We start from the raw sequence: 27710 nt of genomic DNA, 5'->3' as shown, positions 1-27710 counted from the left end.
AGAAGTGAGCCTCACTACCTAGAATTAGTACTTCTAAAAGAAACATTTTTTCCAATCGTTACCAAGTTTCACTATGATCTGAAAAAAAATCATGAATGTTTTTGTTTGGTTCATTTAAAAAATAATTCTTACTACAGGCAAAAGCTTCAAAAGGTGCAGGTGGAAGAAAGCTGCACTGTTGCTCTTTCTGGGAGGTCTGTAGTCTGTAGCATAATGCCTCCCAACTTCACAGCTGCTGCTTTAGTTAAGGACAAAAATCCATTTAGGGAACTGAATGAGATCATACTTCAACAGATTTATTCAGTGTTGGGAAAATTTCTGCACACCATATTTTTCTGTTATATAAAAGTTGTCATTTGCTGTAGCAAACAAAAGACTGCAATTACTTAAAAGAAAAGCACAGCTAAAGCTCATTTGAGAAGCGACACATCTCTCATTACCAAACAATTAACATTTATTTTCTCTAACCTGCCTCAACATAAAGGAGGAGGAATGCTATTCATTTGTAGTTCATAAATACTGCTACAGTCACACACAGGAGCTGGTCCCACAGAGCAGTAGTGCTGCAAAACTGAATCAGAGAAATCAAGTGCCAAAAGGATTACCACTGCATCAACTGGCACAAAATCACAGAACACACCCATTTGGAAGAGACCCTCAAAGATAATCCAATCCAACCCTCAACCCAGTACTCGAGGGTCAACATTAAACCATGTCTCTAAGCACCAGGTTCACATGCTGCTTAAACACCTCCAGAGAGTATGACTCCACCACTGCCCTGGGCAGACCATTCTAACATTTGATAAACCTCTGTGAAGTAATATTTCCTAATATCCAGCCTGAACCTCCCCTGGTGCAGCTTGAAACCACATCCTCCATGAGCACACACACATACCAGTTCCCTCTACAGCCCCCTTGTGCAACCAAGCAGGTGAGCCAGTGTAGCTTCTGATGTCATCCCACAGGAAGCTTCCTCTGTGCAGTATCTCATTATATGCATGTTTTCCAAATATTCTGATTCCATTTTGTCTTCCTTCTGCCTATTCCATTAAACACTCTTCTCATTAAGCAACTATTTTCCCACCACTCTCCTCTAGGGTTTTCTGAACTCCAAGCCAGAAAACTTGCAAGTCATCACAACCATCTTTTTGCTTCTTCCCTTCCCACCATGTTTTGCAAGCCAAGCATCCAAAAGCCAATCCTTGTCCTATCTACCTCCTTTAATTTCAAACTCAAAAGGAGTTAAAGGACACCTTACAAGTGCTATCAGCTAGGTTACAGTAAATGTTAAGTTAGAGTCAAAGCAGGTGAAGGGTCATAAGCAGCTAGGTAAGAGCTAGACAGACCCTTGAAGACTGCTTTCAAGACAGGTTACGCATCAGTGGAATTATCTTTGATAGAAACTTAGGCAAGTGAGACAAGAATCAGTGGTATTTTTTTGTTTAGTCCATAGAAATTCATTTCTCTGTCCATGCTGTTCTAAGAGAAATGTCAGAAATCGACATACTGAAATAAACAGTTTGATATGAAAACTGAAATGTATCCTTAGAAATGTTTGCTTCACCTTTCTTACTACTCTACAAGACATACAAACAAGTTTTTCAATATTTTGAGATTCCAGTGTAACTAATGTTTCATAACAAGCCTGTGCCCATCCTGATGCTATGGTCAGCTTCCCACTGTTTCAGGTTTACATTTCTTGCCACTCACTATCCCAGTCTTCCTCAATCATGATGCATTTGATTCTTGACAATTCTATTATTTGGATTATATATTCCTTAGGAAGAAAACAAAAAAAAAATAAAAATCAGTCTACTCTTCTTTACTTTCTGTAGGAGTCATTACCAAATACAACCAGTTAATTTTTTTTAATTCTTATAAAATGAAGTAATAAATCAAATCAGAATCAGGCCTTTAAAGAAATGGGGGGGGGAGGGGGAGGGGAGGGGGATCAAATATACCTGTTGTAATAAACTGGGAGTTTTGGAAAAAAATAACACTATTTGAGCAAAGATGATACCCTAACTATAAGATTGAACATAAATACACTGTAAAGCAAGTTAGAACTTCTAGAATATCCACCCTAATGTACTTAGACCAAATGCAGCTCATTACATGAGATTCCTCAACTGTTGGATTTCTCCCCCAGAAATGACATGCATGCATCATTTCCATTTGTTTTCAGACAGAAAACACTCTGAGAAAGTCTTCCATTATATTACTCTCCCTTTGGACCATATGACATTCTGAGGCTCATATAGACTTAAAAAACATAATAAAGGAATTCATATTTCTTGAAAGATAAGTCTATTTGAAAAAAAAAACAAAACACAAAAACAAAACAACACAAAAACACACCACACCAACACACCCAAGAAAACAACCACACACAAAGACACACAACTTGGGGGAGTTCACATCTGCAAACATCTCTTGTCCTGCTCATTAAGAAAACAAAATTGCTTTTTTTCTCTTTTTAAGTAGATGTCCATTGGACCTTTGCTACAAGATCAATGAGACATTTTTGTTTGAACCTGCACAAAAATGAGGATATTATCACTATTTTTAGACATATCGGTGACATGGAAACATTTTCATGACAAGGAAAGCCAAGAAGTTCAACATTTGACTAAGGATCTTCAATGAACTCTAAGTTCTCTTGGACAGCATTAATCACTTTTATGTTTTACCCTTATCAAAATGCATATCACTTCATCAAATCTTTATTTCTATAACATTTTGTATGAAGCAAGGCTATGAAATAAAGATACAGGCTTTAAGCACCTTTTTACAAACTCTTGCATGTCATAGCCTACAGTACCTACCACAGGCTACAGAAGTGGAAGGAAAACAGTTTTAGGAAGAGCTCTTCTCTTGCCAAAAACTTCAAAGACAGTTTTTGGGAAGAGAAGAGCTCAGAGGTTAAAATGATAGATGGTAGATGCCAACCAAAGCACAAAATTTTTATACTCAGAACTACTACTCATTCACTGTTGGAAAGCATCTGAGGTAACAGGTAGTTCACATCAACAAGTGCAAGCATTACAAAAATCTCAAGTCAACTGTGAGCTAAATCAAGTCACAGGGTCTGGACTGAAGAGGGCTATCTTTTTAGGCCACATTTAACTACCCCACAAAGAATGTACACATCTTTTTTTTTTTAATCATTGTATTTAATAGATTGGGCACTATCACACCATAGACCTCAAGAATCCTTATAACAAGTACGTAGAAAAAACCCTTGTGTCGCCTTTTGAATTAATTGGCCATCAAGGCTTTTCAGTCAACCTAAAGCTGTTATACAGAGAATATGCAATGGAGATTGTTCTATGTACTTCAATAGGTTTAAAGAATTTAATGTATGTATAGAAAGCACCAAGATTGTGCACATCAACAACATACTCATAGGGTGTAGAATGATTTTTTTCAGGGCAAACACACAGGAGCATTTAGAGAGCTCAGTTTAGGTGAGATGTTCACCTTAAAAAGTGCTGCACCTGGAAGAATGACAGAAACTCATACAATGAAGTATTTCAATACTACATGAATTTCAGCTAGGCCTCCCAAGACTATCAAATATAGGGAAGCTGCCATAAGAAGGGCCTTTATGATGTGACCTTAAGGCCGGTCATGAGCAAGGACAGTGCTAAGTCTTTGAAAGGCAAACGGCACTGTCATGCACCAAGACAAGGTAATATTAAACTGCAGTACAATATTACATTTTTACTAAGTTTTCTCCCACATCATCATTACTCTCTAGTTTCTATGAATTCAGACAGTGGAAGAATCACAAAAAATTTTAAAATCCATGAGAGCACTAGGATTACTAACTTCACTATTACTAGGAAGCCCCTTAAAGACATTACAGCAAGTTAATGCCTAGAAAACAAAACTGTATCTGCCCATTCATTTAACAATGTTTACTGCTTCTTATCTGCTATACAAGGGAGCCAGCATTATTTTTTAATTAAATCCTGCATTTTAAATAACAGCAAAAAATTTGCATATATTCCACCCAACACAAATCAGGCCTCTTTCAAAGCCACAGTGGCAGGGGTTTTGTTTTTTTCAGTCATTCACTTGTCCAATGTGCAAAGCATAGCTGTCAGTTGGTTAACATCCCTGACAGCATAATTGCTGAACAGAACATGAAAAGCATGAGGAGGGTCAGGCCTAAGAGGGATACCAGCAACAGTCTTCCTTGCACACTTCGGTATTAATTAAGGATTCTTCCTCCTTAAGATTCCTCTCCAGTCACTGTTATAGCAAAACAAGAAATCTGTAGAAGTTAAGGCCCTGAAAGCCAGTACTGCCAGTTTTTTACCACTCCTCCCCACTTTGACAGCAAGCAGTAGTACCATTCACTGATGGTGGCCTCTTCTTTCAGGAACAGGTTTACTTTTTTCACTACCTACAATACCCCATTTCCTACCTTCTTACCTGGTCCAGACTACCTTCCCTCAATCTGAATATTATAATGCAAGTTTTCTTCTGTGGGTGCTTAACAACCACATCTCACAGGAGGAAAGGCATTTTTCTTCTCATTTTGCAGCTCTCAAGTTTCTCTTATATTGTGAGAAAGTCCTATGTAGCAGCAGAAATGCTGGGGCTGTGCTAATACAGAATAATTATAATAGAAAACCTCTAATTCATCAGATATCACTGGCTGTCTTCTACAAAAGGAAACTTCTGGCTCATGTTTGTGATGTAGTAGTAGATACTACAATAGATACAGTATACTGCAAGCTGATACAGTAGTAATAATGTGAATGCTGACTTACGCTCTTCAAAATTAACAGCAATACACGAATTCCTACGAATCAGGTTTGTTTTCATATTGAGGGCACATTTTAGAATAAATTCAGGTAGAAAAGCAGTAGCACCAATATTCTATCTGCAAAGTTTATTTGAAAAATTTTAAGGTGTCTCTGTTGCATGGATAGATACCACCCCCTGTGGCACTCCAGCAAATACACAAGTTCAATTGCGACACACCACTGTTTTTTCTGGAGTTGCCGTCTGTATCAGAAGATCCAGAGATTTCTCCCAATCACAATGCAATACAAGTGACATTTTGATTACTGTCAGGCAGCCATTCCTTACAGGACCCAAGAGTAGCTTTAAGTTTTAGTCTATGCAAAACAATTTTGTAAGAAAAAAATAAATCAGCTTTTAATTGATTGAACTGTAAGTGAGAAATGACCCCATATTCTCCCATATTTATTTTTGTATAGTCTCTATCCCCTATTACAATTCCCTAATTAAACATTTTTAAGTAGCAAATCAAAACAGCGAGTCATTGTACCTAAACCCATCTCCAATCTTTTAAACTACTTTACCATTAGTCATCTAGAAAAATGTCATACCTGAAAAATAAAAATACTTTGAAATCTGCAAAACTGCTACTGACTTGCACTTGATTCTGGGCCTTGAAAATATGGGCACTCTGATTTCTACTGTTAAAGAAGAATTTTCAGTCTCCTTACATAAAGTTATTTATATTCCACTTCCTGAAATGGAAACTCAAAGTTTCCTCAGAAAAATGTGACTCACTGTGGGAGTTTTGTCAGATACATCCTTTAAATCTGAGCATACCCAGCAGTATGGGTAGCTTATGTAAATCTGAAAGAAAACATTTTCTTCAGGTTCCACCAACGTACCTACCCGTTTCTGGAGTTATGCTTTCAGTCCAGCACAACTTATGTTCTGTAGGCGACAGCATACAACTAAAGGATGTCTCAGTAATTTTCTGTGTTGTATAATCTATAACCTCAAAAATTTAATAGATTAAGTCCTTGCTAGTAAATCAATCCTTATGGCCTCAGTTGTGTTGTCAGAAAGAAACTTATTGGCACATTTGCAATAAATACAATACACTGAACTGAAGCACATCTTAAAGACAACTCTGCTAGTTCAGACAACTTAAGAAGCTTCTGTATGACTAAATAAAGTCCATTTCTCTGTTTAGCAGAGCGAAGGAATTTTCCCTCCCAACACCCTAAAGGCTTTTGATGCATTTTTTTTCCTTTTCATAGCAGAACTGATTAGTAGCTATGGCTTAAATCCAGCATATAGTTCTGGCAGCTGCTGACAGACCACTCCATCTACTTGCTGCTCCCTCTTCGCTACACAGAGCACGTGCTGTTAAATGCATACTGTTCAAAACTGCTGAAATGATTCACTTCTAAATCTGGCAAATCTAGATTATGACTACTTAGCTAAGTTCCTTCTTAACTTCAGATGTGAAAAACAAGCACATATACAAAACACACCGTCAACTTTCCTGTCAAATTTGGCACACCAGTTATCAAAGGACAGAAAAAGAATCATTGGTTTAAAAAAAAAAGTGGTAACTTTTTCCATTGTTTACAGATAAAGCTGTAATTAAACTGCAAACCTTCCTACAAGCAACAATGCAGCTATGAAAAACAAGCAAATCTTAGCCCTACTGGAAGTCTATTTTTTGCCTCTGTAGTTTACATAAGCAGCATTGTCTCTAATTACTGTTTAGCTATGATGGAAACAAATCTGCTTTCAGATTACCAAAATATAACCTCTCTCTCTCTCCAGTACAGTCTGGAACCAAGACTTAAGAAAATAAACTAAGGTATTTATGTATTTATGAGCATTGTGCCGTTTTTTATTTCAATCACTTGCATATAATACAGCCTTTGAAAGAACAATAGCATCCCCGACACAGATATGAATTGTGCTCTTACTACTTCAAGATCATTTAAAGTCACAGAAATGCTTGCCTGTCTTAGATACTGAGAATTGAATGTTTCATTCCCAATGGCAACACACTGACTCTTTGTCAAGTTTTATTCCTTACAGAAACATAACCTAAGGAAGACTATAAGCTTTACTGTAAAAGAAGAAATATGGAGGTCTTGAAGCATTATTTACTTTCTCCACACTCACAAGTTAAGTTTTATTTCATTTATTAATTTTGGATGTTGACTCTGTATGGAAGCTGTGATAGGATTGTATTGACCAGTGTCATCACAGATAACTTCCGCCAGTTTTCTTTTGGTTTGCCTGTTTTTATATAAAGAAAGAAAGAATGTAAGTCTTCCATATAAGGATGCTTCATCAAAATTCAAAGTCTGTTTAATTGACATATGCAGTGTTGCTTTCAAATTCAACTTGTCATAACCAATTTTTCAAGCAATAAAGACTTAAAATATCTGACCTATATTTACGGATACTATATTGTCAATGAAAGAGGGACAAAAAAGGTTAACCACTTCCCCTCTTCTGTTTTGCAGCCAAGCATAAAAGTATAGAAAGGTTGTTTCTCTCACTAATCTATCAGAAGTGTATCTGGTTTCCCCACAAGAAAATTATCTCCTCCCACTCAAACCATACATGGCCATGGTGGTAATAGGCTGACAGTTGGTCTTGATATTAGAGGTGTTTTCCAACATAAATTATTCCATGTCCCTGTATATCCTCCTGTATTACAAAATACTGCCAGCAGTCCAACCTTTAAAGTCAGCCTAATTGTCTCATACAGTAGTATTTATTATTTTAGCATTCCTGATCTTCAAATAAGGTTTTTAATAACGTGCACCATATTTTTGTAGTCTACTGGAAAAAGTTAAAGTATTTTTTTCAGTTTCTCTTATCAACAGCACAGGGAGATGAGATACACCCATCAACACCACAGACATGTGAAAATTCCAGAACACCTACAGATTAGTTAGTTTAACAGTTGTTTAATTCACTGGTGAAGTAATACCTGTGCAGGAAGATATCAGGGAGACTGCAAACACTTCACTAAATTTCATTAAAATGAAAGCTGTTATTATCACTCCCACATACACTCACTCTCTCTCTCCAGACAGGTCTATAAAAAGAACAGCTTGTGAAGGCAGTCAAACCTAGCTGACATGAGCAGAGACATCTGCAAAAGCTGCTTTGCCAGAACAGTGTGTCAGTTCTCAGAACAAAATGAGTATTTGGTGATATGACATTATCAAAACCATTTTCGCTCATGTAGAAAGTGATCAGAGTCTAAGTTAGGTTGGTACTACTGTACAGGAGAGTATCACTGTCACTCTTCTTCCTTCTAAGCATCTCAATCCAGACATGAGAAATTCCTGCAGCTACAGTACAGTGTGCAACATAAGTGTGATGTTAGAGTCTCTTAAATCAGTGGATGAACAGCTTTGCCAATACAGTTAATTTTAAATAAAGGAGATACTAAAATTTTATTTCAGCTAAAGCACATTTCTCCCTGGATCTGAATGAAAGCAATAACGTGGAGGGAATTAAAAAAACACAACACACACCCCCAAAACACCACCAAACCCCACAACAACGAAGTAGGAAGAAATTAAAAACACTCTCCTGCAATAGAAGATTTTCACATATTTGCTTCTCTAAATTAATGAGTTAAATGTAAAACTTCTCAATTTAAGTAAAAAAAATGGGCTGAGCTGCTGTGAATCCAAGTCCCACATTTTTTCCTTTTAGCGGGAGAACAGATACCTTTTTTCCTACCACCACAGTAAATGAAACGATGTGTCTTCCTAAAGAAGCACAAATCAAGTACCAAGTGACTGGAGGGGGCAGTTAAGGGAGAAAAAGGGAGCTACCTGGAAACATACAATACATACTCTGACCTCCTAGTCTCTCACATTTCATTCCTTTTGTTATATTACTTATCTGAGGCTTAGCCTTTAAAAAGGCACCAAGCTCTTAGAGGGCTCTGGCAAAGTGGTTAATTTTCTTCTACATTAAAATGTCATACAGTAGTACCTACTCTGCTGGCTGTTAGGCTGCTTCTGGTCTAAGTCACTGCACTTCATTATTTAACAGCTTACTCAGCCATTAGAAACTGTCTGGACTAGTGGGCTGAAGGTTATTAACATTTTAAAATGCCTGGAGCTACTATTTCCATCTTGTCCAAGACACTAATTATTGCCTATATTATTCTTAAATACTAGCACCTGTTCATAAGATATGATCTAATGTACACTCTCAAGCTGATCATTATATGTCTTTTGCATGTATTTTCCCCCCAAATAAACTAAGCTTCTTTTAAGAGAAACAGGGCAAAACATCAATACTAAATTATCTTTCTCAGGTTTGGATAATAGAGGACTAACCAATAGGAAGAAAAGGCTATGTTAACATGAAAAAAAAACCAAACAAGCAAAAAAACCAAAAAACCAATTCTATACAAACAGCATTCTACAGAGTTACAGGATGCTCTCTTTATTCTGAAGGGGAAAAGAAAATTACAGTTGGCTATTTGAATAAAATCATTACACAGCAGCACAGCAGTGCTAGGGTTGATGTATAACAGCTCATCTAGGCAAAAGAAAGAAACATCCACTTCCCTTAGTAACACCCAAATTCACATGGACAGTGACCCAACCAGCCTAACCGTGTTAAAACACTCCAGCTAGGAAAGAGCAGAATAGAATCAACCAGGTTGGAAAAGACCTTCAAGATCATCGAGTCCAACCTATCACCCAACACCATCTAATCAACTAAACCATGGCACCACTTACCAGAAACTGCAACTAACTCCCTAATGAAAGTCTGCCTAAGTCTTCCAGATTGCCAAAATAATTTAATAATAACTTCTGTTGATATTAAGTTTTTATAGTGAAATCTTTTGTCTTCACAATTTTGAGTATTTTATAGGCTAACCATGGAAACCCAAGAATGCCCATTAAAACGCAGTATAACTGAATTAGCTACTGAAGACTAGGTGATCCTTACACATTCAAGAATCAAATCAAAACTCAGGGCACCAGAATCATCTCTTGCCATCCTTAAAAAAAACCACAAAAAACAAACACTAAACAAACAAAGATAATTTTCTCCTGGGAATGTTAAAAGTGCACATGGAAGCCAAAAAGACAGTGTCAGATAAAGTATTGTGACATCTTAAAATTAACCTGTTTATAACTCAGCAAATTGAAATGGCTGTAAGTCTAAGCAGCAGCTGACCACCAGTCTGATCAACAAGTGTCTCAAGATCTGTTGTGAGAGACAGGCAATGTCTCTCAGCTCTCCACAGGGTAGCATTTACAGAAGTGCAGTACAGAGAGAATGCAAAAACACCAAAAAGTCCATTTCTCTACATTGCTGTCATTGGATGTACTGCAATTTCCAGGAGCTAGACACAAAAATACACGCTGGTTTATTTACAGGAAGTCAAACTGGCTGGAAAGAAGAGCACTCAAGTCCTCTGCTTGCTGTCCCAGTTCTAATGACAGAACAAAACAGTCTGTTAATAAAATATTTGCGTACACATGTAAAATCATACTTTCTACTCTCCCTTTATTTATATGTACTATAAAAGCATTTCTTAGTATCCAGATCCATGATTTTTCCCACCAGTATTTTCTCAATCCCAAACACTCATCACTTAACAGAAAATGCACAAAATGAAGCTTATTTCTCAAAATTACTTAAAACTCAACTAAACAACTCCAGGGTTCTGCTAACTGTAAATGCTGTTTTGCAAATAGCACTTAGTTCTGGATGACACTTTCTTTTTTTTTTCAAGATGGCATAACATTTTTACATGTCTGATTCTCCAGATTGCATCCCTAACAGACCAGAGGAAAGGCTGACAAACTGCTGCTCAAAACCACCAACACAAAGTTGGTTCTTACACTTATTTACAGTATTTCACAGTCTCCCCAAGCAACGTGGAGAAGTTTTGTTTCCTTTTTTTAGAAAACTGAGGATAATTATGAAATGTTACATCTATATTAATAGTAACTATAACACACACTAAACAGAGAAAGAAATCATAATGAAAACAAAGTAAAAAACACTCCACAACTGAGCATTTGAAGCACATTCTTGCCATTTCAAACATTTCACGCTATCAGTCAATACAATTGATTGTGTAGCTCTGTTAGCTTCAGTTGCTGTAGCTCATTCTTAATGCAAAAGAAAACAAAACCCCAAGAAACCTCACACAGCCCCTGGGACCACAAGGACTTTTCCCTGATTTTATCCAATTGTAAACAGATGTTTGAAAAGATTTTATTTAAATAAAGAGTCAGAAATAATTTCTTATGCGTGTCAGTTCAGTATCATGTTATTACTGAGAATTTTATTTTTAATAAAAAATGAAGGCAAAACAGACTATTGATTTAATAGAAATTTCGTAAGTGAAAAGCCAAAAAAGTCTAGTGGGTCTTTTCAGTGTCAGCATACTAACAGATGTCAATGCAATTGCTATCTGATCCTTCAGTTTTTGATACTACATTAGATTTATAAAAGTGGCATTCTTCAAGGTTGGGGAAGGAATCTATCCACAAGCAACAAGAACATTTCAGTGCTTGCAACAGACTGAATTCCCTTTCACCTCTAAAGTATTTTTCACGCACTGTTCATTACCAAAGTGAGTAAATCTGGAATTTTAGAAATGTGAATCCTGGCAGCACAAACCAATCACAAATAGACACACACACAAAAAAACCCCAACAACAAAACCCCAACACTGCAACTGTTAACAAAAAAAAAAAAAGGCAATAAGAATAAACAGTAGAATGAGAAGAGTGGCCACAGGGGGTAAAAAAATGTCTTATATATGTATATATGAAAACCACAGTTGATACTAATTGGGAGATTCTTAGAGAAAAGAAAAAAGCCTTTTGCATATCCAGGAAACGAAATTAGGTGATGGTAGTGTAACATGCAGCTGACACGCAAGACAACCCACTTGTGGGTGATGCTGTAGTACGCATCAACTTTTCTCTCTATCTGGCTTTTTATCAGGTCACTCTCTCACCCCTACTTGGAAGCTTCTCACTTGATTTCCTGTATCTGCCTTGAATCAAAAGGCAATCTTCTGGTTAGCAGGCAGTCTCACACATCACTTATTTACTCTAATCTCTGTTTGTTTTAATTACAAGAAAAACCCTTTGTTGGTTCTTCACAGATATGAAATGATTAACTAAGATGGTGAATTAATTCCACAGGAATCATTTCAGTTTAATATTCTTAAAGAATTCATAAGTGAATTAAGTTGAAATCTATTTGAAAAGCTACTGTACACAAGCACACACTCCTGAATATCAAGCTCCTAACTGAAATTTTCTAAATGACTCACAACTGCAGCATCTTCAAGTTCTGCAAGTGTACTCCAAGCAGGTTATCCTTCCAGAGCAGCTGCAATGCAGGTATCACAGGACCAGTACTATACATAGAGCTGGAACTTGACAAAATGCCTCAACAAGAATCCACCACTGCTGAACATCATTGTATAGCCTGCATTTGATGGTCTGTCACTGTATGCACTTTAGCACATCTACGAACAACTATATCTTGCTATTACAACTACTTGGTCACTAATTTGTCATTTTTTCTTGAAAGGTGCATTCTGAAATTTTAGAGAGTATTCAGACACCAAATTAAGAGCAGTGGATGCAAAAAGGATCATCTTCAGCACACAGTGTGTATAAAATTGAATAAAAATACTTGTTTTGACAAACAATTCTATAACTGATATTGATACCAAGAGGTGTTTTAAAGCAGTGTGTGGCACAGCCAGAGCATGAAACCTGCAGAGCTAAGGATCTGTTTCATTGTGGAAAAAATATTTTCTGTACAGTTCCTTTTGGGAAGGAGAGAGGGCATGCCAGAAAACCACAAGTAGTAAGATTTTTGGAGGAAGATACTTCCTGACCTTGGCTTTCAGATAAATCCCAAACTCAAGATGTCTATAAATAGAAGAAATGGGAAAAGAAATCAAGATATCAGATGTCACTTCTATAAAGCAGACATTTCCTTGTTCCTTAAAATAAATTCTGATCTAATTCCCCTACAGCAAAGCACAATGTGCAAGTAGCCATGTCTTACCAGCCTAGATACTGGCCCTACTATTTCTTTGTTGTCTCCTTGCTCATTTTACAACTGGTTTAGAAATAGTCATAAATTACTTTCAATCTCTTTGACACAGTCAGGAAGCTTACCACAGACTCTCAAACCATTTTAGCACATCAATGGAGTTTGGTTTGGCTGCATTTCGGCATGGTCACAATACTTAAGTGTGTCTAATCTTTTTCTGCCACTTAATGTGTTTTGCAAAGTTGGCAAGCTCTAGCTGAATTATTTCCTACCAAAATTAAGATTATCCTGGAACAACCAAGGTAGGTATTAATTCATTATGTGCAATTTGAAAGAGTCAGCTGCTGAAATGCCATTTCCAAGATATCTAATAGCAGAGGTGACAGACCAATATTTGGCTGACAAATTATGACAAGCATGCTCTAAAAATAAACAGCAATGTAGAAGGCAGCAAATATTGTAAAGCTACAGCCAAGATAACATTTTTTTTTAACCTCCAAATGGAAACTTCATGCAATACAACAACTTGTGAAGTTACTCATAGGTAACAGAAGCAATACTTCACCTAAAAGCTATTTATAAAGGCCAAGCTAACCATTAGAGCACCTGTTTCAAACAAACCTCCTTTGTTCAAAAGAAATGTAAGGTAACTCTCATGCTAGAATGTGGGCCAATGTCAACAGCAAATCCAACTGGATTTGTGGAGGTTTTGTCAGTATAAACTGTGCTACTTCCATCATGGTTAAACATTTATGTACTACTATGAAGTCAAGATAGACTGTACAAAGTGCCATGATTTTCTCTTTATTTCTAAAGTCACATGGATATAAGCTGGAGCACAGGAGGTTTCACGTGAACATAAGGGAAAATTTTTTCACTGTGAGGGTGACAAAATACTGGAGCAGGCTGCCCAGAGAGGTTGTGGAGTCTCCTACTCTGGAGACATTCAAAACCCACCCGGACACACACTACTGTGTGATCTAGTCTAGGTGATCCTACTCTGGCAGCAGGGTTGGACTAGATCATCCATCAAGGTCCCTTCCAACCCCAAACATTCTGTGAATAGGCATTCACACAAGAACATCAGACCTTAAAAAGCAATGTTTATTTATTAACCCAATTGTTAATAATTTGACACAGGCCCATTCCAATGAGGACAAAGAGCATTTGTACTTTTTGCTTTAAAGTGGACAATAACTCGTATAATGTACAATTTGTAAATAAATAGGAGCTTCCCACTCAGAAATCAATGTATGTGAATTAAAGTATTAGCAAAACCACCTTGCTGTTTTACAGTGCTATCCTAGCAAGAGAACTACTTGAAGTGGTGACTTGGAGGAACAAGATTTAAAAAGCACTAGCAATGGAGACATAGAAAAGAGGGAAATACATCAAATATTAAACCAGAGGTTAAACCATAGCACCAGGCTAAGCACAAAGAAAAGTAACAGAAGGGGAAAATATTAAAAGGATTAATAACTCACCTAGTCATTCAGAAATACACCGTCTTCTCATGCAGATCAAAAAGAAGCATCCTTACCCAAACCTCAAATATCTTTGTTCCAGGTTACAAAGCTAACAAAGCATTTATACACCACCATGTCACATACACAATCATTTCCCAGCAAAATCTATTAGTCTAGAACTAGTTTTTCAACTACTAAAGCAATATTTCTCTAACAGTCATCTTAAATAAGAGTCCTACAAGTGTCTTACAGAGGATTTAGAAGTAGTGGAGACCAAATATCCAACAATACTCAGTCTGGTGAAGTAAGAGCTAAATAACACTAAAATAGTTGGCTGAGAGATGGAATATACTACTCTCCTGCACCTTGGCAAATATCTACAACAATGGTTATCTTTCCCTTGCCATTGTTACCTCAAGCATTTTTAATGGCTATGCTGGAATTGTGTCGCCATCTGATAATTGATCAGTGGCCTACAACTGAGGAGCTGGCATTACTGAACTGAATCATCACAAATTAATACAAGGCATCAGCACTAATTAGCAGTTTTCAGCAGTAACAAGGATGGAAACTCAATTACTCTCATTCCAGCAAGTGCCTGTTCCTCAGCATGTAGCTGGTGGAGTCATTTGCCTTTCCATACCTATGGTGCATGCCTTCAGACCAGGCTGCCTGTGGATCAGACCAGGGTCCATTTTTGTGTGTGTGTGGTTTGTGCAGCGAATACATTGTGGACCCTCAACAAATTTGGTTTAGAGAAAGACTACCTGACCAGCACTCATTATCCAGTGCAAAATCACATTTCTTGTTTCATACTCAGATAAAGCATTCTCTATAACTACACTCCCATTTATTGTTTTTTTGCAAGATACATTTGCTACTTTTTCAAGACTACAGCCAAAAAGGAACCTATACAATCAAGTTGTATTTCTCCACATTCTCAACATCTATTTCATCCATGAGCTAAATTAATATTTTACTAGGGAACAGTACTAATGTAATTTCAATTGATGGGACACTCCCTCTGCTGTAGAAACTGCCAGGTATTAACTACCCTTAACAAGAAATCACAATGTGCATCAAGATCAACTCCATCACTTCAGCTTGCAGCATCTTATGACTTCAGTGACTAGGATAAAAAAAGCTCAACTACACAGAAAATCTTTGCCACACATTCTGCTTTAGCAGCACCTAGCATCTGCATTTCCCTTCCAGCTTTTTAATCCCTTAGGAAACTGTACTTCTTCCAGAGTCAAGGAATGATTCCACAGGCAGACATCTCTAGCAGAACTGTTACTGTGAGCACAGCCAGACCCATTCTCACTTCCTCTCAACATGCTGGAGGAAAGGAATGCCATCCAGAGGGACCTTGACAGGCTTGAGAAGTGAGCCCATGCCAGGACATGGTTCAATGGCCATAGGTGGTCTTACATTGACAGTTGGGCTCAATGATCCTGGAGGTCTTTTCCAACCAAAACTAATTCTATAAATTCAACAGAGCCAAGTTCAAAGTCCTGCACATGGGTCAGGGCAATCTCAAGCACAAAGAGGACCTCGGGGTGCTAGTTGATGAGAAGCTTGATATGAGCCTCATATGTGCTCTTGCAGTCCAGAAAACCAACCATGTCCAGGGCTGCATCCAGAAAAAAAACAAACCACAAACATGTCCAGAAGGTCAGGGGAGGTGATTCTCCCTCTCTACTCTGGTCTTGTGAGATGCTGCATCCAGCTCTACAGTGCCCAACACAAGGAGGAACTGCTAGAGCAGGTCCAGAGGAGGGCCACAAAGATGATCTCCTATAAAGACATTCTGAGAGAGTTGGGATTGTTCAGCCTGGACAAAATAAAGTTCCAGGGAGACCTCACAGCAGCCTTACAGTATTTGAAGAAGGCCTACAGATTGGCTAGAGGGAGGTTTTACAAAGGTACATAGTGACCAGGCAAGGGCTAATGGCTTCAGATGGAAGAAGCTACATTTAGACTAGACATCAGGAAGAAACTCTTCCCAGTGAGGGTGGTAAGGCACCAGAACAAGTTGCCCAGAGAAGCTGTGGAGGCTCCAAGACTGGAAGTTCTCAAAGGCAGGTTGGGTATTTTTCAACGCAAATCATTCTATAATTCATTCCTTCTGTTTCACTTTTAATAGCTAGGACTCCAACGAGTTATCACACAATCCCACAATATTTTAACAGTATCGGCTGCTGTGGGGTCTGTTCTTCCCCAACAATACAATTTTATACATTTTAACTGCATTTTAATTTTGCAGTTGCTAACTTAGGAACTTCAAAGCCATTTCAACACTAAGTACCATCACACAAACAGAGTAAAATGCTATGACTTCAAAATAGTAACGCAGCGGTTTAAGGTTTTGAAGGTGACATAGCTATAGTAGTGAAAAAAGACATGCTTTTGCTTAGAGAGCTACAGCACATGGCTGGAAGTGATCAGGCACCATGTCTGCAGCAGCAGCACTTGCCTGCCCTGCTGCCCAGTGAGAGAGGGTGCTTTGGACATCCACAGCCACAGCACTGACAACAGACACCATACTACATGGCCAGGTCTCTCTCTCAGTTCAAAAGGTATGTAAATACTTATTACTGTGCTTGACAGAGTTGAAATCCACACACCAGTCCTAATAAGTTTTGGCTACTCTCACAACTGTACAGTACTACTGATCTCACATTGAGAAAATGTTCTGTGCAGGTGAAGGAACAATTTCCTGGCAAGATTGAACACTCATCTCAAAGTCAAAACAAAAACATTATAGGGTACTTACTTTGGTTACGTCTGAATTGATTACAGATACCAAGTTGAAGTGTGTATCTCTCTCAGTTTTATCAGTATACAAATTGAGTTTCACTTTACACGCTACATCTGTCATGACAGTTCACCAGCACCATGTTTCAACTACCACGCAACAAAGTCATGTAAATACAGACAAGATGCAGTATTAGCAATACAAAAAACATATCAGGCCTTATCTCTTCTAATTCAGTGCATCATGCAAAGGTAGTGTTACTACCCAGGTTTCTTACCATTGCTATATGTTCATGGGGAAAAACCTTAAAGCTAGAGACTTACTACAAAACTTCCATTTCAGTTCTCAGAACAAATGAAAGACTTCTCCCTCAACAAGCATCTTGCACATGTTCCTCGTAAGGAAAAAAAATAAATACCTCATTTTAGGAAATTCATCAATAAACAATTTCATAATATTGTATCTATTTTATATTTTTTTTAGACTTCAAGACTGTTTCAAAGTGGAGCTCCACATACTCTTTGGAGGAGGTGAAGCTGCTTCAGAAATTCCTACACACAACTACCATAAGCATTTATTCTCAATCTTGTAGCACAAGCCTTCACACCTTCAGCTGCACCAACCCTGACATTTGAAGCCTCAATCTAAACCAGATTGAGTTACTTAGTTTTTTAGAAAGAAAAAAAAAAAAACAAACACCCACACCACCTCTCAAAAAATAGGTAACTTTTTTCAGCTAACAAGATTGTATCATTTATAGTTACACTGTAGCCTCACAAACAGTTGTATGGGCACAGAGAACATCATCAGCATGGGAAACTGACTTAAGCTTTGTTGCTTATAAAACTACAAGGCACTATGAAAGATTTAGCCTTTGGTTTCAGCAAGTCAAATCTCAAGCAGAAGCTTCCTCCAACTGTATTGGTGGTACAGCCTCATCTTCCCATCAACTGATTACAGACCACATTAACAGGAAAAGAACTCTGAATTACAGAATCAACTGGGTTGGAGGATACCTCCAAGATCATCAAGTCAAGTGCCTCTTGTAGTCTTTTCTTAAAGACCTCCAGTGACATCAACCCCACCACCTCCCTGGGCAGCCCATTCCAATGGGTAGTCACATTCTGTGAAGAACTTCTTTCTAAGATCAAGCCTAAACTTCCCCCTACACAGCTTGAGACTGTGTCCTCTTGTTCTGTCACAGGTTGCCTGGGAGAAGAGACTAACCCCCACCTGGTTACAACCACCCTTCAGGTACTTGTGGACAGCAATAAGGTCTCCCCTGAGACTCCTCTGCTCCAGACTAAACAACCCCAGCTCCCTCAGCCACTCCTCATAGGGCTTATGCCCCAGACCCCTCACCAGCTTTGCTGCCCTTCTCTGGACACATTCCAGCACCTCAACATCTTTCTGGAATTGAGGGGCCCAGAACTGGACACAGTACTCAAGGTGTGGCCTAACCAGTGCTGAGTACAGGACAGAATGACTTCCTTCCTCCTGCTGGCCACACTATTCCTGATACAGGCCAGGATGCCATTGGCCTTCTTGGCCACCTGGGCACACTGCAGGCTCTTGTCCAGCCTATTATCAACCAGCACCCCCAGGTCCCTTTCTGCCTGGCTGCTCTCCAGCCACTATGACCACATCCTGTAGCACTGCATGGGGTTGTTGTGGCCAATGTGCAGAACCTGGCACTTGGATGTGTTAAATCTCATGCCCTTGGATTCTGCCCATCTGTCCAGCCTGTCAAGGTCCTCCTGCAGAGCCCTCCTACCCTCTAACAGAACACTACCTGCCCCCAGGTTGGTGTCATCTGCAAATTTACTGATGATGGACTCAATTTCCTCATGCAGACCATCAATAAAGATATTGAACAGGATGGGGCCCAGCACTGATCCCTGGGGGACACCACTGGTGACTGGCTGCCAGCTGGATGTGGCACCATTCACAGCCACTCTCTGTGCTCAGCCCTCCAGCCAGTTCCTAACCCAGCACAGAGTGCTGCTGTCCAAGCCACGGGCTGACAGCTTGGCCAGGAGTTTGCTATGGGGGACGGTGTCAAAGGCCTTGCTGAAGTCCAGGTAGACTACATCCACAGCCTTCCCCACATCCACCAGGCAGTCACTTGATCACATAAAGAGATCAGGTTGGTGAGGCAGGACCTGCCCTTCCTAAATCCATGCTGGCTGGGCCTGATGCCTTGGCCATCTTGTAGGTGCTGTGTGATGCACTCAAGATGACCTGTTCCATAATCTTGCCTGGCACTGAGGTCAGGCATTACTAATTTCAAATAGAAAAGATCGTAGCAATTTTCCCCAAAAACTACAGAAGTAGTAAAATAAAGACCGGAGACAAGACTACTCTGAAAAATATAGAATCACAAATACAAAACCACCACAAAAAAAAAAAAAAAAAAAGATTTAAAGCATCATCCCTTCGAAACAGGATCCATCTTTTCCTTTGGGAAATCAGAACTAACTCTGAAATATATATATATATATATTTTTAAGTATATTTTCACTTTCAGGCCTACAAATAGCAAGCAAACTGAAACAAACCACCAGTTAAAGCCAGTCAACAACAACCAATGCTCAGCCAATGTGTCTTCCATGAAACTTAACCCTTCCCAGGTAATTGACACTGATACCAGATGCATTTTCTTTGGTGTTGCTTGTATTTATCAGAACGCATACAAATAAGAGAAAAATGGGGAATCTCTATCCATACTACTAAAAAAAAAAAAAATTCCTTCAATTTTTATCAGTGCTGATGTAAAATCATGCCACCCTTCCTTTCTCCCCCCCCCCCAAAAAAAAAAAGAACTTTTACATATTTTAACCTTTGTTTATTCTTTCAGTGTTCCGACCAAGTGACAAACAAACATGCTGGCTATTATTGTTGCCCAGTTATTTACAACTGCTGAAAATCAAGTATTCATTTTTATTCAGATTAGACAAGAAAGAGATACACAAAGAAGTGTATCCACAGATATACAGGCATAACAGAGATAGCCAGAGAGAACAAATAGCTATTTTTAGCTCCAAAACAAAGACATAAGAAAAGCACTGCAGTAAGTGTTCCCTAACTCTCTTCAAGAAAAGTGGTCAACTTCACTACCTTCAGAAAAAGGGAAGCAGTGCACCACTTTTATTTCGAGAATTATTCTAATACACCCCATTATGCAAAACACATCCAGTAAATTAAATCTGCAACACTGGCTGCAGCAAACAAGGCATGCAGGATCAGCTGCCCTTCACAAAGCATCTTTGTGGGGCTATCTTTCTGCCAGCGCTCCTTTTGAATTCCCAAACAATACTTCAAAAATATTTGATCTCCTACTGTGGGAAAGCTCCCAAAACACAAGCCAAAATATATTTTCTCATGAGGATACAAAAAAACCCAATGAGGAAGTCAAAGTTTTTACAATGACTGTTCAGTATACGTATGGTTATTCCTAAAGCATGGTAACAGATTAAGTAGCAGCATTCTGATTTAGGGAAAGCTATCAAAATCAGACCAGTAATTCACCAGAACAAATTAATAGCTAACACTCAACAACTAACATTAACATACAGACTCAGACTTTGAAAGACTTCTAAGCATAGAGTTTATTAAAAATAATGGAACACAAGAAACAGTAACTTTTCACAAAACCTTAGCTAACTTGAATGGCAATAAGCATTTAAAAAAAAAAGGCAAGCATCTTCAGAGACTACTTTTCTTTTTTTTCCCTCCCCTTCAGGAATAAAGTATTTTCAACTATTATTTTTATATTCAACTAGTATTTTCAGCCTCTTAACCCAGGGAGCACCATCTTCCCTCTTAGAAAAATAAGATTTTTGGAAAGTGTGTCATTTTCTTTTCCTAATCTACACTTTTACACCCAAGGTAAGAATGAACTACAAACCTTGTGTCAGAAGTTCAATAGATGATTTTGCTTATTTGCTTAGTCTTGCTTCTCCTTTTCTTATTCCAGTATCACCATCAGTGGAAGGACAAGTTAAGCTATGGGAATAACCTTTGCCTTGCAATAATTCTCAGGCTAACCAGAGAGGTGAGTGAGGCCAGGTGGGACTTTGCTGTCCCTCTGGCACCACTGATGGTACAGACAACTTTTGCACATGAACAGCAGGCTGAGAGGTAAGCAGACAAAACTTGACCTGAGTAGAAGATCCCAGTGCTTCAGGCCCAGTACAGCTTCAGTAACTGACAAGACTGCCACAAAAGGGAAAGGCAAGGCAGCATCATTATGCCACAAGTTTGTCACAAACATGCTCACAGCCTGAACCCAGCAGGGAAGAAATGAGAAGCAAATTCTGCCTAACAGACAATTAATCAAGTAAGAAACTACACAAAGCTTACCAGTGTTAAAGGCAAACCCTCACTTTCCAAGTTTTGGTTGGCTGCAACCAAACTGCAACCTCCTGATGTAATGAGAAAAAAAGGTAAGCGTTTAGGGTAAGGATTCAAATTAGCTGTTATTACTCCATAAGCAGAGGCCTCCTGATCACACTGAAGTCTTCACAAGTGTTGGCAAAATTCATTACTACAGGAAAGCCCTAACAGGGGAGAAGTACTGCAAAAGAAATTAAAATCTCAATGTTCCAACCACTCTCGAAGGGCTTAGGCAACAAAGATACGGACAGCTATGGGAAAACGCACCTTCTGTCTCAAAGACTGGGAAGTAAACATTTTCTTTCAACGTTCTTTCTACAATGTTCTTTCTTTCAGTGTAGCCTGCCCTGAGTTTTGGGAAAGACATCAAAATTGACAGCAAAATTTCAGAATCAGACATTGCAGAGCTGTTGCAGACTGAGATTAAAGAGGTCACAAGAAAATCTGAACTACATAAGGGTTTTCTGTTTCAGTTATCAGCCACAAAAAGGCATATTAATACAATTAATTTTGTTGGGCATGAAATTATAATGCATAGTAATACCAGCATGAGAGGTAAGAGGGGGGAAAAGTATACTTATTTCAAAAATGCATTCTCCAACATTATTTCTGTATTGAACAAATGCTTTCAACTTGCTCTGTCAGGTTAAAAAACCCACAACAACAAAAAACTCCAACATCCTCACTTCTCCAAATGGTTACTTCAGTGTTTTATTCTTTCAGTTAACTGCTGATACACAGCATGAAAAACACTCCAGGAAAAGGTCCACATGTAACCACTTAGTATAAATTGTATCCATCTCTCCAAGCCCAAGACACCAGAACATGCTACTAAACCTAGAGTTCTTCAGACACGTTCTGGGGACATTCACTATTTTGAACAATTTTCCAAAACCTTGCAGTATCTGATGGCCTTTCCTTCCTCCAGATTACCTACCTTTACAGCTGGCTTCATGATGGCAACTTTAAGTGCCTGGACCAAAAACTTGCAACAGCCTTTCTTCATTAAGCTATGTTACTAACCACATTCACAATGTTAACACCAAACCTAACAGGCTCACACCTGCAGAGAGCAGAAAGTCTGGACACTACCATGAGAAGTGTAGTCAGGAATCTCATTCTGTCAGCCAAATAGGGTTAAAAACAAACAAACCAAACAAACACCAAAGCACAGAGCATCAAATCTTACTAACTTGAGATACTCCTGAATAACCACATTACACAGCCCTGTGTTGCATGATGGAAAAAGTCATAATACAGAAAATTAGAATTTGCTATATTATATTTTGGTAATACAGCAAGTATCAGGCATCAGCTTTCACAGCCCTTCACTCTTCAGGGATATGAAGAACCTGTAGGAGAATTTAGCAATAGAACTATTCTGAGCATTATCACAGTATCACTAAGGTTGTAAGAGACCTCAAAGATCATTGAGTCCAACCTGTCACCACAGACCTCATGACTAGACCATGGCACCAAGTTCCACGTCCAATCCCCTCTTGAACACCTCCAGGGATGGCAACTCCATACTGCTGTTAGCAACATAACAGGTGTTACCTTCCTCCTTAAATACTAGCCTCAGAAAGATGGTAACATCACAGCACGCTGACAATGAAGAAAATCTGAAAGCAAAACTGATGTTCCAAAAATCTTCTTGTTTTCCAAATGAAGGAAATCCCAAAAAAGCAGCAGCTTTGAAAAAGCTAATCTTACTCTTCTGGTGTATTTGATACTTAGACAATAAGCCTGAATTTAAAGGCTAATTTCTTGTGCTAAAGGCACACATAATATGCCTTTTTTTTTTTTTCTCCTATGATCCCATTGAACTTGACAGCATTGTATTTATTTTCTAAGATATCACTACAGCAAGAAGAAAATTTTCATTTCTGGCTTATCTGAAGATCACACACAATCATGCTATCAGTGGTTACAATCATGCACACACACACAGAAAAGAAAAACCCAACACAACCACAACTGGGGAACAAACTGAAAGTTTATTTGGAAAAAGAATAGATGCATCCTACAATGAAACCATTGTTCCTCTTGAGTACTTAAGAAGGAAGTATCTGCTCAGCCAGCAGTAGCATCCTGCTACTGCTAGTGTCTTCTGACACTAAATGATGCACTAGTATCAAACTAAGGCTGACTGCACAGTTCTCCCCTTAAGATGTGGTCTGTTGCTATTACCCCTCTGCTACTTGTTACTACTGTGCTGAATTGCCTCAATGTACCTCATCAGTACTTTCCAGAGGAAAACCTTAGGCATCTAATATATATATAAGGCATATATTTAAAACATTTTTCCCTGCAGACGTCACCACATGGCATGAAAAGAGTGAACTAGTATGTGGGGATTCTGAAGTAACTGGTTATTCACATACCATGCAAATGAGTTGTTAGGATAAAGAGATTAGGGCTCCTTCTCTCTTGTTTGGAAACAAAACCAGCCCTATTTTTTTCAGATTAAGCTACACTGGTATAAAACTGGTAACATTATTTCTAAGATGGCCTATGACACCAATAAGAATTTTCTTTGAAAAAGACTTAAAGTTTTAGTAGCTGATGTAAGGCAATGTTTGGAGAGGAAAAAAGAGGGGGAGAAGAAAAAAAAAAGATCAGTACTACTCACAGCTTAAGGGCATTTGCAATTTATGAACATTTAGAAGTTAGATTCCCCAAAGCAGTTAAACTACCTTCCTAGTTCATGTCTTCAAAGAGAAAATTAATCGTTTAATAAAGCAATTAAAGAGGACAGCTCTGTTACACAACAGGCACGTTAGCGTACGGGCCACAGATATGTTATTTTATTTTTTTGAGCTTCTTTAGTCAATGGAATGTTGAGCTGCTATTCACAAAATTCAGAAAAACTTCCTAAACAAGGATATACCAAAGACAAAAAGCTAACTCTCCAAAGCAATTGCAGAAGACAGTGTTTACCTTGGAAAAAAAAGAAGTCCATAGAAATTCATGCAAAATTTTTGCTTTCTTCCAGACCTGTGTATCAGATCTAGCGGATCTCAAAGCTATTCTACTGTCACCCCTCTGAGCCTGCAGGGAAATCATTTTGCCAAACTTGCACCATGACAAGCCAAGGTGAATAGTAACACGAGGCACGCATTTACCTCCTCATGATTTGGGAGAAGCCGAGTTCCAATGAGTTTATGAATGCATGTAAGCAGCAAATACAGGAATAACACACATCTCAATATCTCCTGTAATGACATGAGTGTAATAAATATATTTTATCTTTCCATCCCTCTTTCAACTTCAAAGGTACCTCGTGATTTCTCAAAAGCCAAAATTAAATTTCTTTATGAGAAAGTATAGCAAGGAAAGTACAAGTAGAGACAATAAAAGTTACTCTAAGGAAGGACCAAAAAAAAAACCAAGGACTTTGTCTCTTTCTATATACACTTCTTTTAAAGCTTACAAGATGACTGAAATATGCATAAGCATATTTCTTTCAAATTACAATACTGTTGCAAAATAAAACTGAATTTCCAGAAGAGAATGAACATTAGAAAAATCCTTCAACACAATTCAACACAAAAACACTCAAGTCTTCCGCTGCAAGCCATGCTCTGGCCGGCAGCAAGAGGAGGGCATGTGTGATCACTGGTTTCAAGTATTTCCAGTGCTAGCAATACATTATGTTTCCCACAAATTTGGTCTTATTCGTGGATTATTTTGGCCAGTGTCAGTTTCATGGATTTAAGGGTGGGTTTCTTTTTCTGTGGCAATTCTCAAACAGGCTTCCAGTCTGCTGATTCGGGAAGTTTTACAGCATTAATGCAGCCCTGGTGTTCCCACTTTAGCTTTCTGTCCTACGCCCTTCACACAGGCTTTATCCCTGTGTTTGGGCTGATTCCTTCACGGCATCATTTCTTGCTCTCTGCCCCTCTTTTTTTCTTTGTCTATTGGAGGAGGAGGGGGGTGTTTGTTTGTTGTTTTGGGTGGGTGCTGGTTTAATTGTCCCCTCTAGAGAACCCAGCCAACGAGCAAGGACAGGAGAAAAATTAACAGTTTACATGGCAGAGAATCACGTAACAGTGGAAGCATTGTCTCCTGAAACCCAGCCTAGTGGCCCCACTACCTGACCAACTGGTTTCTGAGCATCTGCTAGTGTCACTCCTCTTGAACACCTGACCATTCTTTGATAACCATCTCCGGAGGCCAGACACTGCTGGCAAACTCCCCTAGCTGGAATTTACACCTTTAGCAATGTGAGGGACCTAGCTACAAGTTTTCAGAGTCTCCTCCCCAGGAAAGAGCTCAGCCTCCTTCAGCTTTCACAACACACCGAAGGGCTGAGTCCAGCACTGAAAGCAAACAGATATTTGGAAAAGGTCAAACAAGGACAGAGAAACAACTTTTCCACCACAAAAACAGATTCCAGAAGCAGCTTTTAAAAAATAACTATTAGAAAAGGAAGATTTTCAGAAAAAGACATGCTAAATATGATGCCTACACAGTCAGTGTATTTTTCCATGGGAGTTTTTATTTTCTCACATGTATTCCATGAGCACAAGGATAAAAATAACTTTACCACAATGACGTATCCATAGTAGGAGGAATGACTTATGGGTGCCAAGCACAAGTCAAGGTTTCCTCTTTGCCCCCAATTTGAAAACATCATCAACCAATCAGCTGCCTGCCAAAATAATCAGTAATGCCATCTCTTCCCCCAAACCAGAACACAGAGACTGCTCAGAGGGGAGAACAAGCCTTTGGAAAATAGGACAGATGGCATTACAACTCCAAGCAAAGTAACTCCTTGTATCATTAGCTATTGAACCACAGCTTGATGCAGGGATCAGTGTAAAGCTTATTAGTCTTTAGACAGTTGGCAGCAACAGCCACTGCAGCAACCATTTGGGAGCAGAAGGAACTCATTCAGTTTAGCTGTTTTCCAGGTCATGTTAAGTCAAAATGCTTCTATAGACACTACAGTCCCCAATTTAACCTTTCCTAGCCTCTTCAAGTGCGATTACACTTACAAACAGCCTCCACTCACACACTCCTTTAACAAAGAAGGCTCCAGGAGCCCGGTGCAGGTATCTAAAAAATTCCTGTCTGGTGCCATTGTGTAAGGATTTCACCCTACTTTGGAGGAGAAGGACTTGCCAAGAATACCACTGACCTCAGACCCAACATTATGAAACAGCGCTGCCAGCTCCAGCCTGCTATGCAAAAGTAGGGATTGAATTCAAATCCGGAGACACAATGTACTGCGGGATAACAACAAAACAAACAAAAAAATCCCCCAGAACTACACTCTTAAACGCATTTTTCTTTTTTACCGGAAACAACATTCAAAATAAACTCAGCTCCGTTTTTTTTCTCTGCCTGCCCTGCACCCCAGAATTAAGAAGAAGGAAAGTTGCTCGCGTTAATGCATTTCTCCCCTTCCCGTGAGCCTGCCGCCGGGAATTCGGCGCTGGGGAGCTTGGGGGTGGGGGCGAAACCCGCGCCGGAGCCGCTACGCTCCTCCGGGAGCGGGACCGCGGGGCTCCTGGGCTCTCGCCCGGCCGCGGGGGCGCGGAGCGGGAGACGCCCGCTAGGTGCGGAGGGCAGGGGGGCGGCCCCCCCTGGACCGAAGGGTGCCGCGGGGCTGGGGTAAGAGGCGCCTACCTGGGGGCTCCTCTCTGCTGGGTTCTTCATCACCGCCTGGCGGAAGCTGTTATCCACGTAGGACGCCATCGCGCCCTGCTGCCTCCCGCCGTCGCCTGCCCGGGCTCCGCCACCGCCGCCCGGGGAGGAGATGGGGGAGGGCCGGCCGCGGCCTGGCGCTGCGGGCTGCGCGGCCGGGACTCTGGGCGAGGAGATGGGAGGCGGCGCGGCGCGGAGGCACCGCGGGCTCAGCAGCGCCGCCGCCCGGAGCAGGAGGCGACGGCGGCCGAGTCCCGCCGGCAGCGGCGGCGACGACGACTCAGAACTCCCTCTCTGCGCGGCTCTACGCCTCCCGCCGGCCCGCTCCGCCGCATCCCCCCGAGCAGCGTCGCCGCCTCTCGCCTCTTCCTCCTCCTCCTCCTCCTCCCATCCGGGCTGATGGTGGGCTCCGCGCCCGCCTCGGCGCCGGGGAAGTTGCTGGCTCGGGGAGGCGGAGCGGCGGGGGGCGGAGCGGGGCGGGACGGGGGAGGGGGGACGGTTCGCTGGGGGCCTCGGCCGGCGAGGGCATCCCGGCCGCCGTGGCCCTCAGCGACCCTGCCTTGCTTCGGCAGGGTGCCTTCCCCCCAGCCGTCCTCTGAAGCCATCCCCGTCGC

General features: G+C 39.9%; 1 protein-coding gene across 2 annotated transcripts in view; it reads right to left on the bottom strand.

The window, feature by feature from the left end:
* RAPGEF2 (Rap guanine nucleotide exchange factor 2) overlaps positions 1 to 27184 on the bottom strand; it is a 168545-nt gene extending 141361 nt beyond the window's left edge. For both annotated transcript variants that reach the window (XM_054165731.1, XM_054165732.1), the window contains exon 1: positions 27079 to 27184. In XM_054165731.1, coding sequence (XP_054021706.1) covers positions 27079 to 27147 — 69 coding nt within the window. In that variant the 5' untranslated portion in view covers positions 27148 to 27184. The remainder of the gene's footprint in view (positions 1 to 27078) is intronic.
* Positions 27185 to 27710: the final 526 nt, after the last annotated feature.

This window comes from Dryobates pubescens, chromosome 1 (assembly GCF_014839835.1).
Source record: "Dryobates pubescens isolate bDryPub1 chromosome 1, bDryPub1.pri, whole genome shotgun sequence".
In the NCBI taxonomy this organism is placed as follows: Eukaryota; Metazoa; Chordata; class Aves; order Piciformes; family Picidae; genus Dryobates; species Dryobates pubescens.
This window is presented reverse-complemented; position numbering and strand designations above follow the sequence as displayed.